The sequence below is a fragment of the Candoia aspera genome, chromosome 4 (assembly GCF_035149785.1).
Source record: "Candoia aspera isolate rCanAsp1 chromosome 4, rCanAsp1.hap2, whole genome shotgun sequence".
Lineage (NCBI taxonomy): Eukaryota > Metazoa > Chordata > Lepidosauria > Squamata > Boidae > Candoia > Candoia aspera.
Genome location: NC_086156.1, coordinates 94,475,452 through 94,492,451, shown reverse-complemented (window position 1 = coordinate 94,492,451; position 17,000 = coordinate 94,475,452). Strand labels below are relative to the sequence as shown.

At 40.2% G+C, this 17,000-nt stretch overlaps 1 protein-coding gene across 1 annotated transcript in view; it reads left to right on the top strand.

Annotated features, from left to right (window-relative positions):
• Nucleotides 1–7,441, top strand: part of LOC134496697 (vomeronasal type-2 receptor 26-like) — a 28,043-nt gene extending 20,602 nt beyond the window's left edge. The window contains 5 exon segments of the mRNA XM_063302406.1: nucleotides 1,457–1,748; nucleotides 2,316–3,173; nucleotides 4,139–4,366; nucleotides 5,255–5,381; nucleotides 6,540–7,441. Coding sequence (XP_063158476.1) covers nucleotides 1,457–1,748; nucleotides 2,316–3,173; nucleotides 4,139–4,366; nucleotides 5,255–5,381; nucleotides 6,540–7,441 — 2,407 coding nt within the window.
• The last annotated feature ends 9,559 nt before the right edge of the window (nucleotides 7,442–17,000 follow it).

Sequence of the window (17,000 nt, the reverse complement as noted above, 5' to 3'; positions counted from 1 at the left end):
GATAGTCTCTGTAATTTTTTAAAATTTTTAATTTCTTTTTTCCCCTCTCATATTTCTCGTTCTACTTCTGATAAATGGGAAGATGTACTTTGTAAGACACACACACTGAGAAATTCTCTTTCTGTGTGTTCTGTTTGCTTAGATCACTTTTAGATAAGGGAATTTATCTTTACTGTGTGGAGAGATCACGGAAAAGAAAGTGTACAAATGGAAGCTTTATTACCTGTAAGACATGGTCATCAGGACAGAGTTCTATTAATTTAATTTAATGTATCTTTTTCTGAATGGCAATTATCAATAACAGGATGGTGGTGATAGCAATTTTTCTCCTTGTGTTGCTATTGTGTATTATATCCAAGACACACGCCATCAATTGTACCATGCGTGATGACCCACTTCCTATACCCCATCAATTTGCTCAGCCAGGAAATGTTATCATTGGGGCAATTGCCACTCAAGCCTTCTTCTTTCACAACAGCCCTTCCTTCACAGAAGAGCCCTCTCGGACGTTGATCAACGAAGTGGTGTAAGGAATTCTATTTTACTTCTCTTCAGACCACTGAGTGCAAAAGAATTGGGGGAAAAAAGTTAAGTGACAGGATTATAAAGTGATACATCTTTGAAATTTTTCATAACCACAGTGTCATTGGGAATTTTCTGTTAATTAGTTTGTTCTCTCCTTTAAGTATGGCTACTGAGTAGAAAACTCCATGTGTCTTTACACATTGCCCTAAATCCATATATGATTCCTCTGATTTTCACTTAGATATTTTCTGAATGCTGCCTTCATGATTCATAAACCATTTGTAATAGTTTAGGACAATTTTTCAATCTGTCATTTATAGGAGACTGAGCAAATCATAGCTGAAGCACACCACATCTTAACACAATGTGTGAAGTAAGTTACTGTCAAATATTTAATATTCTCTGAGACAGGGAAAGGAGATCCTATAATAAGGCTACATATTAGATTAGAAGAGTATCCTTTGGAAATGGATTCATAGCACACTTCCTCTTCATGGGAAGTAACCTGTTTCTTTCCAAAGATAGTTACTCCAGGAGATTAAAAAAAGCCAACTTTCCTTTTCTTTGGATTAGTCCAAATTAATTTGTCACCTCAAGGCAGGAACAAGTGCTTTTTCCACATCCCTTCAGACACCCATCTGAAGGGGCAATGAGACTTTTCTGAAACACTAGCAATGGGACAAGAGATAGGAACCCTTTTGTAGAGGTTATGCTGTTTGAAGGGTGGAGAACATCCACCCCTTGCTTCTGGCTTTCAGCAACTGCAGTCTGAGGTGGCTGCCTCTCAGGGAATGGTAGGGCTGGTTGTATGGTCTCCTTTGAATTTCATGGCCTACTGCTTTATAGCTCAGGGGACCCTAGATCTAAGAAAAACCAATAGTATAAAGGCATTTTTTATGTTATTTAATTAAGTTGATAGTTTTTATTACAGTTCTGAGCCAAAGTTGTATCAGCAAATCCTTTCTTTGGTGTTTGCTGTCAAAGAGATCAACAGGAATCCTGAGCTATTACCAAACATCACATTGGGTTTCCACATTGTGAACAACTACTTCACTGCAAGGATAACCTATAAGGCAATGTTGAGCCTACTTTGTACACACCAGAGGTTTGTTCCCAACTTTACCTGTGGTTTGAAGAAAAAGTTTATTGCTGCCATTGGAGGACGTTTGACAGAAGCTTCATCCATCATGGCCACTGTGCTTGCCAACTACAAGATTCCACAGGTAGGCCCTTGAGATGACTCCCTAGAAACCTCAAATTTCTTTAAATCCTCCCATTCTTAAAAGTGCCTTTAGGTTATTTTTCAGAGTTAGGACTTTCACAGCAGAGAATCTAGGGGAACACTGAACCATACATCAATTAATATAAATATGAATAAACTCTAGGGATGATTAATATTTTAAAACTGAGGATTCTTTTCAGTTTCACCTAAATATTGAAGATTGGTAAACAGCAGTTGGCACTGAGTTCCAAACAAGTTGGGCCAGTACAGAAAATATGCTGTCTCTTCTATGTGCTGCTTGACCCCCTTCAGACAGTAAAATCATAATGCTGTTTTGCAGATCATAAGTGCCTGACTTTTGATCTTGTATTATATTCAATTGTTAAAATGGGCTCAGAAACACACAGGCAAGCTTTGTAGCTGATACAATATTGCAGGCATTTGAGCTCAATGCATAATCTCCAGCAACACTTGAGTGCCTACATTCTCCCTTAGCTATGATGAAGATGGATCCCATTTAATATTCTCACTTAATGCTTCTTATTATTCCCTATATATTGCCCTTTAGCTTGCCTATGGAACATTTACACCCATACACGATGACAAAAATATATTTCCATTCTTGTACCAGATGGTCCCAAATGAAGTCCATCAATATACTGGGGTTATCCGATTACTTCAGCATTTTGGATGGACGTGGATTGGGCTCTTGGCTGTGGATGATGACTATGGGGATATGTTTTTGCAGAAAATTGTACCGTTGCTTTCCCAAAACAACATTTGTTATGCTTTCATACTTAGAACACCAAAGCGGACATATGTAGATGAATATATACACTTGATTTCAGTGGAGTTGAGATATGATCAACTCTTTATGGAACATAAAGTCAATGTGTACTTAATCTATGGAGCACCTCCATCTCTGCAAAATCTGAGAGTGATAATCCTTCTAGCATCTTTTACTTCATTGCCACCTTTGTGCAAAGTGTGGATTGTTACAACCCATTAGAATTTTGAATCATTGTCTATGCAGAAGCTTTGGGATATACAGAGTTTCCATGGTGCTCTTTCATTCACAATTCGCTCCAAAGAACCACCTGGATTCCAAGAATTTGTTCACACTGTAAGGCCATCCTGGTCAAAAGAAGACAATTTTATTCAGAATTTTTGGGAGCAGGCATTTGACTGCCCATTACACTTGTCCAGTGTAAATGAAGATAACAAATTATTGTGCACTGGGGATGAGAAGTTAGAGAGTCTACCTAGTACTTTTTTTGAAATGAACATGAATGGCCACAGTTACAATGTCTATAATGCAGTCTACATCATGGCATATTCTTTGCATGTCTTACTCAAGTCCAGATCCAGACATATAAGTTTAATGGGAACAGAGCAATTGATATTTCATAATTTAAAACCGTGGCAGGTACTTTATTGTATTTCTAATACACAAACCTTGTGTGTTCTATTGGGCCATCATGTTTCCCTGATCCCCTATAATGCTACTGGGAATGATGTTACATAGCACTGTAATGTCAGTTGCAGGGATATCGCTTCCCTAGTTGGGAAAAGAATATTACTACCAATTTAAAAACATTTCTTTGGTATAGGAAGAAGTGGTCTTCTATTCTACAGAATTCATTGGGTCCACAGTCTTTACCAGAGATGGCCACTGTTGGTTTTCTTAAGAGCTGTAGTTTTAGATATTAATTTGTTTTGGCTTCCAAGAACCATAGAGAATATGGCTGATGATGTGGTGATGTTCTGGAAGTGGGAAGGAGTAATATATTAAGCCTTATTTGTGGGATATTTTGAAGGTTCAGAATGCAGAAAAAGTAAAACCATGTCTTCTAAGGTTCAGGTTGGTTTAGCAACTGTAGACGACCCTTCCATGCCAATGAGGATTGGTCATGTTGTCATGGAATTTTGGCAGAACTATCTGGGTGTCCACTGTGGAATGTGTTCAAATACTACACAGCCCACAAACTGCAGGTTGCCCAGTGAGACCATTCTTTGTGAGTCAATTTCTCTCATGCTCCTAAAGATTCTTGCAACAGATACTTGTCACAACACTTACTATAATTGGTATAGGATATATCTCTTTCTTGAAGGTGATACCAACATCCTGTATTTTGAGAAGAGAGGATAATGTGTTAATGAGTGGCAGAGTGAAACCTGCACTCTAAATATCTAAGGATAATGCTTGTTCATGAATCCAGTGTGTATGAGGTGAGAGAGAGAGGCTGTGACTTTAAAATATCTATCATATATGATATCCTAAATCCTCATTTGCATTTTTCAAAGCAAGGTAATCCAGTTTGAAATAATGTTATGTAGTTGCTGTGATTTCACAACCTTGCTTTTACTTTCTTTCACTTTTTAAAAATATAGTTTCATTCTTTGTTGAAAAGCATCATATTCAACAACAGTATGGGAGACACTATCAGTTTTGATGAAAACAGAGAATTAATTACGGGTTTTGATGTTGTAAACTGGATCACTTTCCCCAATAATTCCTTTACTCGAGTCAAAGTGGGAACATTGGAACCTCAGGCTCCACCAAGCAGAGAATTAACCCTTAATGACAATCAAATTGTATGGCACAGAAGCTTTAATCAGGTGAGAAGAAGCTGCAGATTCTCAACTAAAGACAAAGATAAAGTATCCTTTGAAGCAATTGTCAAATACATGGCAGTAATTGAAGAAAGTGTTTTGGCCTTTCTGAAGCCTTTCAGGTGATGAGGTGTAACATCCTCTACATATGCAACTGAGCATTAATAAGAACCAGTCCATGGCAGGTTTTAAGACTATCACTTCCAATTTCACATGGGACATACGGGTTTCCAGTGTAGTTAGTGCCACATTCACGGTATGTATTAAACCATTCTGACCCCACCAGAACCTGGACAGCCAAGTCTGCATTTGCTCATCTTCAGAAAGAGCATTACATAAAGAACCCATTAGGAGTAATCCAAATACTGGTCAGATCTTATAAAAGCATGACTTTCTGTCATTCTTAATTGTACAGACAGTAAGCATTTCAAGAGTCTCCAAACTGTCTGTCTTGAAGGGCATGGGAAATCTATCCAGGATTAGTTTTATAACATTACTCAGCCTGTCTCTGAGAAATGTTATACATCTCTGATATGAGGATGATCTGGCTGTGGTATCTGTCACCTCATTGATCACTGGGGTTGATTTGGCTGAACCTGCTGGCTAGGCAGGTGTCCCCTCCCTCCCTCACTGCTCCATGTGGGTCACTCCTGAAGCTGCATGCTCAGTGGAAGAGGATGACCATCCCATATAGAAGGAGTGTACCTATCCTTGGTCAAGGGTATACCACATACGCTCCCCTGCTAGAACCTCCAAACAAGCCCATCCTAATTCCCTCCCATTCACTCAATTTTCCTCATTTTTATTTTCTTCTGCTTCTTCATCTCAGTTGTGGGTTCCTTGTTTGATGCAGGGGTTTTATTCCCTGTTTCTCTCACACATGTTTCTGTTTAGGTGCTGCCTCTCTCTGTGTGCAATGACCACTGCTATCCAGGCTACAGCAGAAAGAAGAAGGAGGGAGAGAAATTTTGCTGCTACGTTTGCGCACCATGTCCAGAAGGGCAGATCTCTGACAAAATAGGTACGACGGCAAAAACAAAAGAAAACAAAACAGAAATGAAAAAAAAAAAAGATAACCTCTCTCTCTCTCTCTCATCTATCTATCTGCTTCTCATGCATGTATATATGTAAATACAATTTTAAACTAAAGTTGTTTATGATGACATATTATACTGTAATCAGCAGTACATAAACAAATTTTAAAGGAATTCCTTCATAGGCCAAGATAACATCAGATTTTCAATTCACTGAGTAATCTGGGCCATATATTTATCCTTCCAATGTTGAAGGACTAGTCTCTAGGCCAAAAGGAAAGCATGGGAAATCTATTTCCAATGTTCAGCTATCAGTTTCCATGTAATGGGTATGTAGCTCCAAAAAATACATGCAACTGAAAATATTATATTCTATCTCAGGGTTGAATTAATGAATAGGATATGACAAAAACATGCCTTTCAGTGAAACATTACTCTACATCTCCAATAGCATGAGAATGTAGTCTTTGTTGTTCAACAGAAATATTGTTGTATCCAATAAAAACAGTCTATGATCCATTAAATCTTGTAATACAGTTGTTAAGATTGATTTCCATTGCTTAGACAAAATATGGTTCTCCAATTTCTTGTTCCATCCATCCCTTAAATTTGCATATCAGATTGATTTATATGTACAAAGTATTTATAGTATTTATTTTTAAAAACCCAACTGTCTCTGAAGCTGTAAATGTTCATAGCTGAAACTGGGTAGGTACATAAAGTGGCTATTAATAACCACCTCATTTTAAAAACAAACATGACAGAAAACACTAATATGAATGGCACTGTTGTTCTGATTTAGTATCATGTTGATCCTAGGGTTACCCTTACTTTTTGCCCAGAGTACAGTAACAAAATGATGAAATTCTCATTGTGGGTGGTAATACTTTGAGAAAAAGTAAAAGAAGTGTGTTGAGCTAATTAGAGATTTTTTTTTTGCTTCTTTTTCTCAGTCAACTACCTCTGTGTACAATGAATCATGTTGGGTTTGAATTTAAATTATGAGACTGCTGTAACTTTTTTGCTTTAAAAAAGGAGAATTCCTATCCTATCTTCACTAAATAGTTATCAAAATTGATTATTGCCCTATATATTGATATAAATTTTGATATATTTATAAAGAGCTTCTTTTTTTCTTTTTCCAGATATGGATGCCTGCATGAAATGTCCAGAAGATCAGTATCCCAACAAGATCCACAACCAATGTATTCCCAAGGTATCTACCTATCTCTCCTATGAAGAACCTTTGGGAATCCTCTTTATTATATTGACTATTTTTTTCTCTTTGATTACAACCTTTGTGCTTGGAATCTTTTGGATGCATCTGGAGACTCCTATAGTCCGAGCCAATAACTGGAGCCTCACTTGTATCCTCCTCCTCTCCCTTCTTCTCTGCTTCCTCTGCTCCTTCCTCTTCATCGGAAGGCCTCAGAAGATGACCTGCCTTCTCCGGCAAACAACTTATGGCATCATCTTCTCAGTGGCCCTTTCGTCTGTATTGGCCAAAACCATGACTGTGATTCTGGCATTCATGGCAACCAAGCCAGGCTCTGGAATGAGGAAATGGGTAGGGAAAGGACTGACCAATTCTATTGTCCTTTTGGGTTCCTTCATGCAGGTGGGAATTTGCATAGTGTGGCTGAGTACCTCTCCTCCTTTCCCAGATACAGACTTGCACTCACGGAAGAGGGAAATCATACTGGAATGTAACGAGGGCTCAGTGGTCATGTTTTACTGTGTCCTGGGTTACATGGGTTTCCTGGCTAGTGTCAGCTTTCATATGGCTTTCCAAGCCAGGAAGTTGCCCAACAGTTTCAATGAGGCCAAGTTTATCACTTTCAGCATGTTGGTCTTTTGCAGCGTTTGGCTGTCATTTGTTCCAACCTACCTGAGCACCAAAGGAAAGTACATGGTAGCTGTGGAGATCTTCTCTATCTTATCCTCCAGTGCTGGCTTACTGGGATGTATATTTTCCCCCAAATGCTATATCATTTTATTGAGGCCTGAGATGAACAAGAAGGAACATTTAATAAGGAAAGAAAATTAACTTTCTTTTTGTGTTTTGATGTAATGCATAATTCAGTTAGCATCTTTATATCACTCCAGTTCTTAGAGTTGTTCCTATATGAAGATATTTCATTGTATTTTAGTATGGATCAGTGGTTCTGAAAGTGTGGTCTGGGGATGCCCAGAACCTTCTAGCGGGTCCATAATGAAATAAATATTTCATATTTGTTTTTTCATAATCTCTTTGCCTAATATATTAAAGACAAAAAAGTCAACCTTTCAAGCACAACAATGGGATCTTGAATGGAAGATTATTTCCTCTTTGTAGGAGTAATCATACAGGATTAGAAGCACCTATGACAAGCTAGACTGGATTGCATTTGTTGCAAGTGGTATGCACTTGAAAACTGTTTTCCCAAAAGCATAGTTAAAATAAACTGTTCACCATCATACCACAATGAAAGTTCTAGTGGGAACATTTTTTAAAAAGGGGGAGCAGTAGCGGGCAAACTAGATCAGGGGTCCTTAACCTCCAATTTTCTAAGATTGCCTCTGTGAACCCCAAGACACTGTTGAAAATATAAGTTATATTGAAGATTGGTGCTTTGCTGTGTAGCACATTCATTTCTCATTCTTTTTTTTAAAGTTGAACATTAGAGCAAGGAGCTTCATATGTGTCAATGAAGGTAGTGACGACCACATTGTCACCCCTCTGGGCCTTTTAATCTGGAACTAGGAACTAGATTATGAAAAGTACACCTAGCTCTACATTTCCATGCTCTTGAGTAATTTTTATTGGTCATAGAATTCAGCTGTTCTTGGCTGAGGAATTAGATACTTGGAGCACTATGTGACAACATAAGAACAGCTGTGGCTTCTTGGGCCTAAAATAGACAATACATTAATATCAATGTAATGAAATCTATCATCTTCTTTGTTAGCAACCCAAAACAGGTATTTCTTTAAACTTTTTTTTTTTTGGCCTACTGTTATTCCTCAGAGGAATGCTTCTTTCAAATGGCAAGCAAAGCTAAGATATTACAATTAATTCTAATTGCCATGTGTCCAGCAAGTGTAATTAGAGTTAACTGGTGCTATTCTAACATCAGGAAAAAAAAGTAAAAATCTTATTTCTGTCACTGGCCACCATAAAATGATAAGAAACTATAGAGATGTAAAAAAGCACAGATATTTCAGCAGCAATAAACTTTAATATCGCTAAAATAATAATGTGTCAGCCCTTCAAGATCTGTACTACATTTATTATAAGCTTATAGCAATGGAAACTTGCAAGTCTGAATGCACTTCCCCCACCTCCCTTTATCTTCATGAGAATTAGGTAGGGTCCTGTCTGAGATCCTTTCTCAGGTTATAGTTCTATCCCAGACTCAGGTTTCTTTTATCTGACCATTTCCTTGGTAATGGCTCTTCCTCCTGTTCCTCAATGTCATTCCCTCTACCCATTACATTATGTGAGACTTTACTGTAAACCTCTTAAGTTCTGTGAATAGTTATTCTACTAGTATTAAGTAAATGAAAAAAAAGTTTACAAAATACAAAATAACAAATATAATACAATTAATAAACTTTATGTCTAAAACTGTAGATGTATAGCTCTGTAGACGTACAAGTTGACCCTTGAATTTTTAACCAAAATATCATGAAAAATCTGCCACCAGTGGATAAGCTGACCCTCAAATTTTTGTATGTTTTAATTTTCAAAATTGGCTTATCTGTGGGTAATCCATGGATTATCGATTTTTCATGGTATTTTGGATAAAAATCCATGTATCATCTTATCCATGAATGGGCTTGTATGTGAGTATATGTGGGATATATGGATACTTTAAAATAGCTGAGGGAAAAAATCTACCATATATATTTGTGGATAAGCCCATCTGTGGATAAGCCAAACCCAATTTTTTGTGTGTATTTGGGCACCCAAATTTCTCAGCTTATTCATGAGTATATGAGGTAATAATTAAAACAATTAAAAACATAGACAAAATGAAACAAAATAGCCCAAACTAAAAACAACAATTAAAACCAAGAATGTCAAACCCCTCCCTAACATAGTAACACCAGGATTGGAATCAAAGTCAGATTTTAAGGGCTTTTTGGAACCCCAGGAAAGAGGGTGCCAACTGTTTCTCTGGCAGGCATGCTGTTCCAGAGGATGGGGGCCATGACAGAGAAGGCACACTTCCTAGGTCCTGTTAAAGTGACAACATTTAATTGAAGGGACCTGGAACACACTGACTGCTTGAACATACTGGGTGGGCAGAAAGAAGGGGAGAAAGTCAGTAACCAGGTCCTATGTCATGAAAGACTTTAAAGGTAACAACTACCTTGAATTGTAAGGGACGCGGTGGCGCTGCGGGTTAAACCGCTGAGCTGTCGATCGGAAGGTCGGCGGTTCGAAACCGCGCGGCGGGGTGAGCTCCCGTTGCTCGTCCCAGCTCCTGCACACCAAGCAGTTCGAAAACATGCAAATGTGAGTAGATTAATTGGTACCGCTACGGCGGGAAGGTAACGGCGTTCCGTGAGTCATACTGGCCACATGACCCGGAAGTGTCCTATGGACAACGCCGGCTCCAAGGCTTAGAAACGGAGATGAGCACCGCCCCCTAGAGTCGGACTCGACTGGACTTTACGTCAAGGGAAACCTTTACCTTTACCTACCTTGAATTGTAACTGGAAGCCAACTGGCAGCCAATGCAGCTTCTGTAGCTGAATTGACATGTGTCAATTATAATTTCAGAGAAATATTCCAGTCTTTAGTATAGGACTGCCAAGATACATTTTCTTTTGCATCAGGTCATAAGACTCATAGGCATTTCTGAATACTGACTGCAGTAGTCCAACCCTTACTTACTTGAAGGAGAAGAATATACAGTGCTTAGGATTTGTGACTTAAAGTTAACTAAACCTAGCCATTTGAGCACTAGAGAGCAACAGGGAGAGGAGGCATGTAGATACTGGACATCATAGGCTATAAATCAGATCCAGGAAGCTCTTCTTTCCTTCATATATAGAATATATAGGATATACCTTTCCTCTCTAATAAATATACAATACATATTAGAATTTCCTCTCCCCAACATTCACTGACATGGCCAAGCCAAAAGGCAAGCCTTTTCAACTAGGGAGCTACGTATGTTGGGAAGACATGTCACTGGGATCAGGACAGCCACAAATTCACAAATGCCCATGCACACGTGCTCTATTGTTTTCTCTCGTAAAGCGACAAAAGGTGTTTTTTCCCCACAGCAATTTGTGTGTCTGTGGGCAGAGAGATAGGCTTTATTCTTGCCCTTTCAAGCAGCCCGAGTCAGTATATTTGGGAAGGCAAGCTGACATCTCTACTCGTTCAGATCCTATTCACTGAAAGAGATTCAGCTTATCTTTATCCATAATAAATATGGATACACAGTGGAAAAAGCAAATATAGTCATCCAATCTCTCTCTAACTTGAGAGATATGTGGCAAGTACAAACAATAGGAGCAAGATAGAAATGGGCATATTTGGAATATCAGGAAGATGTGGGCTCTTGCACAGAATGGTTTGCATAACAGGTAGGCCCAGTCACTAAAATGGTCCCTTTCTTAGTGGGCCTGAACACAACTTATATGACCTAATAACTGTGTCAGGTGTGATAAACATAGGGCTTGTAGTAATATTGTTTTCTAGTCAGGTTTGGGTTCCTATTCCAAATCAGAGCCACAGAGCTATTGTGCTCTCCTATATGGTCTACAGATCTGTGGTCTGTGCATTTGTAATCTCTTCCCCCCTTCTCATTCACTTGACATATCTGTCAAAGGAAATTCCCATCACTGTGTTCTTCTCAAAGCTTCTAAGGCTCTCTGACCAATGTTTTTTCTTCATTTCGCTTCCTCTCATATTCTACTGCAATGGAAGATATTCATTGTCATCCCTCTTTAGGTATTAATGCTACAGTATATTGACCTCTTTCCAACTCTCTGGCATTTTTCCTCTCTGTAGAATAAAATTCATCATATTTTGTAAAGGCTGTAAATGGTCATCCTCAAAACAATACATTTTAATAATATCATAGTAGCCTCCAAAAGCTCTTTGAAATAATTCAGTTTTAAAAGGCTTATGGAAAGTCAGCAATATGTGGGACAACTGAAACTCCATATTGCAGATTTACCCACTGAGAAAGTCCACCTAAGAGTGTCAGTCCATGTTTCACTCTCAAAAATGGGAAACTAGTAGCAGCTTCTCCTGGGTTGCACAGATTGGATAGGTTCAGTCTGGTGGGAGAAGACAGCCTGGCAACTATTTTGGTGTCGAGTCATACAGGACTTTATAAGTCAAAATAAACACTTTCAATTATATCTAGAAGTCAATAGGAAGCCATTATGGAGTCTGAAGTATAATATACTCAAGCTGCCATTTACCAGCCTACTACATTCTGGACCAACTGTAGTTTCTGAGTGGTCTTCAAAGGCACTCCCATGTAAAGAATTGCAGTAGTCCAAGCAAGTGGTGAGAAAGGAATAAGTCACCACTGCAAGTTCTTCCCATTCCAGATGTGTCAACAAATGCTTCACCAGCTAGAGCTGGGCCAAAGATCTGCTGGCCACTACCTCCATCTGCCCAACCAGCAGTAGCTGAGAGTCCAGGATGACCCCAAGTCCTAGACTTATTCTCCCATACAGACCCTCACAGCCTCCAGACACTGGGACAAGACACTGACTGCATCTTCTGCATAGTGATGTATGATTAGGTACTATACTATACATACTTATGGCACTGTACTACAAACTGATAAATTCATCTAAATGGTAAAAATTTAGGCCTCCACCCTTTTAGCCTTCTGGAAGGCCATCAAGACCTGGCTTTTTACCTAGGCACTGGAGTAGAGTGAGGGTGTTTTGAGTTGGTTGTTCAGTTATCCCAAGGGGATGATTGAGGTGCTGGATTTTGGTTGTGTATTATGGTTTTATGGTTTTTATAATTCATGAATTCAATTTATGGTTTTGTATTGTTGCTGTGTTTGTATGGCTGCTGCCCAGAGTTGTGTTTTAAGATGGGCAGCCATACAAATCTAATAAATAAATACTACACTACACAAGGTAGCAATTACCTGACTGATCTCATTTTCCCTCTCCCTGATTGGGACCAACCAGTAAGGAAGGAATGGAATTATTTTAAAACAGTGTGTCCAATCTCCAACAATGGTATCAAAGACTGCTGAGAGGCTGATAAGGACTAGGAAGTGTTCACTACCCTTGTCCAAGACCTAATAAAGATTGTCCACAAGAACTCTGACTAGAAAGGATCCAGGTGACCTACTGCTTGTAGGGTGCTCCTTACTCTGCCCCTACCAGAGTCTTAACAACCTTCCACAAAAAGGAAATAGTTGTCAAGTACAGATGGATTAGGGAGGTCCTCTTAAGTCTATCAGCAACATCCGCTCCTGAAGTGATGCATTGGCAGGAATGGCATGGATCCAGCCCACAAGTGGCTAGTGACAACCAAGAGAACACTCTGTTCACTTCATCAGAATAAACAGACAAAAAAGAATTTCAGATAACATGGCCAGATGATGGCCTAATCTCCACATCATACCTCAGTTGTGTGGAATGAAGACCTTGGAAATCTGAGCAATTTTATCAACAAAATACTAAGACAAATGGACAGAGTGGCAAGGCTGGGTTCTTTTAGTACTGAAAGTGCATTTGGTTTGCAAGAACAGCAACTGACACAGAGAAACAAGACAGTGGAGGCTTTAATGCTTTTTTTTTTACTGTATACAGTGAAACAATGTACAACAGGTATTAACCATAGGTATATACAACAGGATCCCAGTGTCAGGTTTACTCCTAAGTCTCTCTCCCAGAGACTACTCCCCTCTAGCTGTCCTGCTAATTACTTTACTTCATCCCCCTTCCCTCTGTCTCCCTCCCCTGTTTCTGGGCTTATCAAGAGAGAGTGAAAAGAAAGAAATGTGCTGCTTTACTGCTTGTGTGCTGATTGCAGCTTGTCTCCTTCTCCTGGATCCACTCAGATCATCTTCTTCTCCATTGGGGGAAGAACCTCTCTTGGGGTCTTCTGCCCAGTCCTTCTCCAGAGACAAGGGCTTTGCCAGCAACAGCCAATTCCCTCCTTCCTATCCTGGGCCTTGGGTGAAGATATTTTCTCTCTGGAACTCCCTTCCCTTCCTCCAGAGAAGCCACCTGTGGACTTTCTTCCTCGCTGACCGGGAACCAACAATACCTCTGCACACTCGCATAACTTCACTCTCAAACTTTTCCCTCCAGCCACTCCATCTTTTTCTCTCTTCTCCTTCTCTCTCTTTCTCTCTTTTGGGTCAGATAGGCAGCATGTCCCACAGCAACTGAGGAGGTGGGCATCCCCCCAAGGGCTCTAGTCCCCAATACATGTATACAAGATGGAACCAATGGGACTGCTGCATCTACATCTCCCCACAACAGCCCTGGTTAGCAGCCAGATCAGTCCATCAGCCCTTGTAAGAGCACAGCTGCCATTCAAAGCCAGAATTGAGCTGCTTTTCTTTTTTCTCTCTCCATTTGCTGAATCATGTCAGCACAACAGCAGCCATACCAAGCCACTATACCCATATTGTTGAGGTTTTCCTACTAACAGATTAAGCTACTATTATACCTAATCATTTGGCCGGGTAAAAAGGTTGCAAGTGATTGTCTCCTCTCACGTGCTTCATGCAAATAGCCTGGGGGAGGGGAGGAGCTGCCCGGACTTGTCTTCTCACTTCCTTTTTTTTCTCACTGCCGATATGTAGCGAGTAAGGCTTGCTCCAAAGGGGGCTAAGTCCTTTAAATGTTTTGCTTTTGTTTTTGCTTTCTGTAAATAAATTATTTTTATAGAAATGCTTGGTGTGTGATTTTTTTTTACCTCTCCTGGGCTAAAGGCTTTCCCAGCATCTGCCAACACACATGACACATAATATCTATCTATCTATCTATCATCTATTCTCTTTTCATCTAATGAATATTCTTTATGATGCCACTAGACAGTACTTAGAAATATTGTCAACATACTGTACTATCAATATAGCATACAGTGTACTCTCAGTATCTGTATACTATGTGGTATACTTGCAAATTTTCCACCTTATGGAATTATTCTGCCAAAAATGAGGAGGAGGAGGAGGAGGAGGAGGAGGAGGAGGAGGAGGAGGAATAATTAGCCCCTTTCACCAATACCATGAAACTCCATAATTCAAGAATAGTACAGAAGTAAACCTATGGTTTTCTTCTTATTAGCTGATCCTTGCACTTTAAAGAAAGCTTCAAGATTATAATGTAGCATTTGGGGGGAAAGATACAAATAAATAACCCAGCACTAGAGGCCAAGATTGAGAAATCTCCATGGCCACCATGTATTTTCCCTTCGTGCTCAGATCAGCTGGAACAAAAGACATTCAAACACTGCAAAACACTAACATGCTGAAGGTGGTGAATTTTGCTTCATTGAAGCTATCTGGCAACTTCCTGGCTAGGAAAGCCATTGTGGAAGCTGACCATAGTCAGAAAGCCCAAGAAGCCCAGGACCCAATAAAACATTGAGAAAAAGCCTTCACTGCATTCCACTATGATTTCTTCAGGCAGAGAATGCAGGTCAAAATCCTGGAATGGAGGAGAAGCAGGGTGCCAGACAGCACAAATACTGGCTTGAATGAGGAAGCAACAAAGGCAAATTGAGTTGGTCCATCTTTTCCCCATCCATTCTCTCATCTTAGATTCTGGCTTAGTCATCTTAAATGCTGTGACCACAGTCATTGCTTTTGCCAAAATGCAAGAAATAGCTACTGAGAGGAGGATGACAAAAGAAGATTGTCATAAATAGCAGGCCACTGTATGAGGCTGGCCAATGAATAACAAGCAAGAGAGGAAACAGAGCAACAAGGAGATCAGTAGGCAATAGGTCAGGTCTCTGTTGTTGGCTTTAACAATGGGGGTCTTCTGTTTTTTAATGGAAATAGCAAGTACCAAAATAGTGCTTGTAGAAAAGAAAAATATCAGGGAAACCAAACTGAGCCCCAAAGGTTCTGTGAAAGAGAGGAAGACTAGGGCCTTGGGAAGGCATTGTTCTTTATTCCTGCTTGGATACTGGCTTTCTAGGCACTTGAAACAATCATTCATACCTGAAAAACAGAACAAATATAATTTCAGTCTTTCAATCTATATATGATTTTTTTCTTGTGTTACTATAAGGTTTGAGTCTGACTCTGACTCTGAAAAAGAGGAAATCAAAACCTATGCTGAGCCAGAAGGGGAAAACAAAAGCTATCTGGAAGGAATCGGGGAAATTGAAACCAGGAGTGACTCAGCAAAGCAGGAAAATCCTGAGCAGCTGATTGGGCAGAAACCAGAGGGAGTTTCAAATCCTCCAATCAGTGCTTGTGGGACGAGAGCTGAGAAGCAAGCAAAGCAAAAGGTGGCCCGATTGGCTACAGAGGAGAGATGACACAAAAAGGATCAGATAAAAAGGCACCGGTGCAAGGAGCAAACCTCCAGAGACAACCAATCCACTGAGCTAACTGCTTCTTCAGGAAAGCCCTCATTGGAATCTGGAGCCTTGCCTGTAGCTGACATGGAATCAGTGCTAGCTCCTCCCATCACTGTGGACCTACCTCCTCTGCATTCTGTACCAGCTGAGTCCTGTCTTGCCTCTGCAGTCAAGACTTGTCCTAGCACTCCAGCCAAGTCCAGCCTTGCCTTCAGTTCCAAGCCTTGTATTGCCATTCCAGCCAAGTTCCGCCTTGCCTCCAGATCTGAGCCTAGCCTTGCCTCCAGATCCGAGTCTTGTTTTGCCACTCCACCAGAGTCTAGTCTTGCCTCCAGAATCAAGCACTGTCATGCCATGCCAGCTTGTTCTTGCCCTGTCTCCACACCAAGCCTTGCCTTGCCGCCTTAGTCAAGTCCTGGTTTGCCTCTGCAGTCAGACCTCATCTTGTTGTTCCAGCAGTCTTGCCTTGGGAGCAGCCTTCAACCTGCAGTTGAACCTCAAGCTTCATTCTTGCCACATGCTCTAGCTACACCCAGTCTTGATGCTTCATTGTGAGGATTAGCCAAGTTTTGGCTTGCTGTGTTGCCAAGAACTGCCTCTACTCCTGATCCTGCAGCCTTGCCTCATTTCCCTCTGCTACCTGGGTGGACTTGATTGAACTGTATTGCCTAACTAAAGACTCTTATTTGCTGTAAGTAGTTAGTTGTAAACAAAGAATTCCCTTTTATAATCTGTCTGGCCATCTCATAGTCTGAATAGGACAGATTGTCTCCAGCCAGATGGAGCAATTAGCAATGGACAACGCACAGTTGGTGCAACAAGTTGACTTGCTAACTGCCCAAGCAAACCAGCTTCAGAACCAGCAGCCTGCTGCCATGGCAGCCATTGCACCTTGCCATAAATGTCCAGTAGTAACTTCTGAGAAATTTGACGGAACCCTGAAGAATTTGTTGACTTTCATAATGCAATGCCAACTGTACTTGAGCCTCCGTTCTGAGGACTTTCCCTCCAATCACCATAAAGTAGGTTTTGTCATAAGCCTCCTTTCAGGATCTGCAGTGCAATGGGTTTTTAATAATCA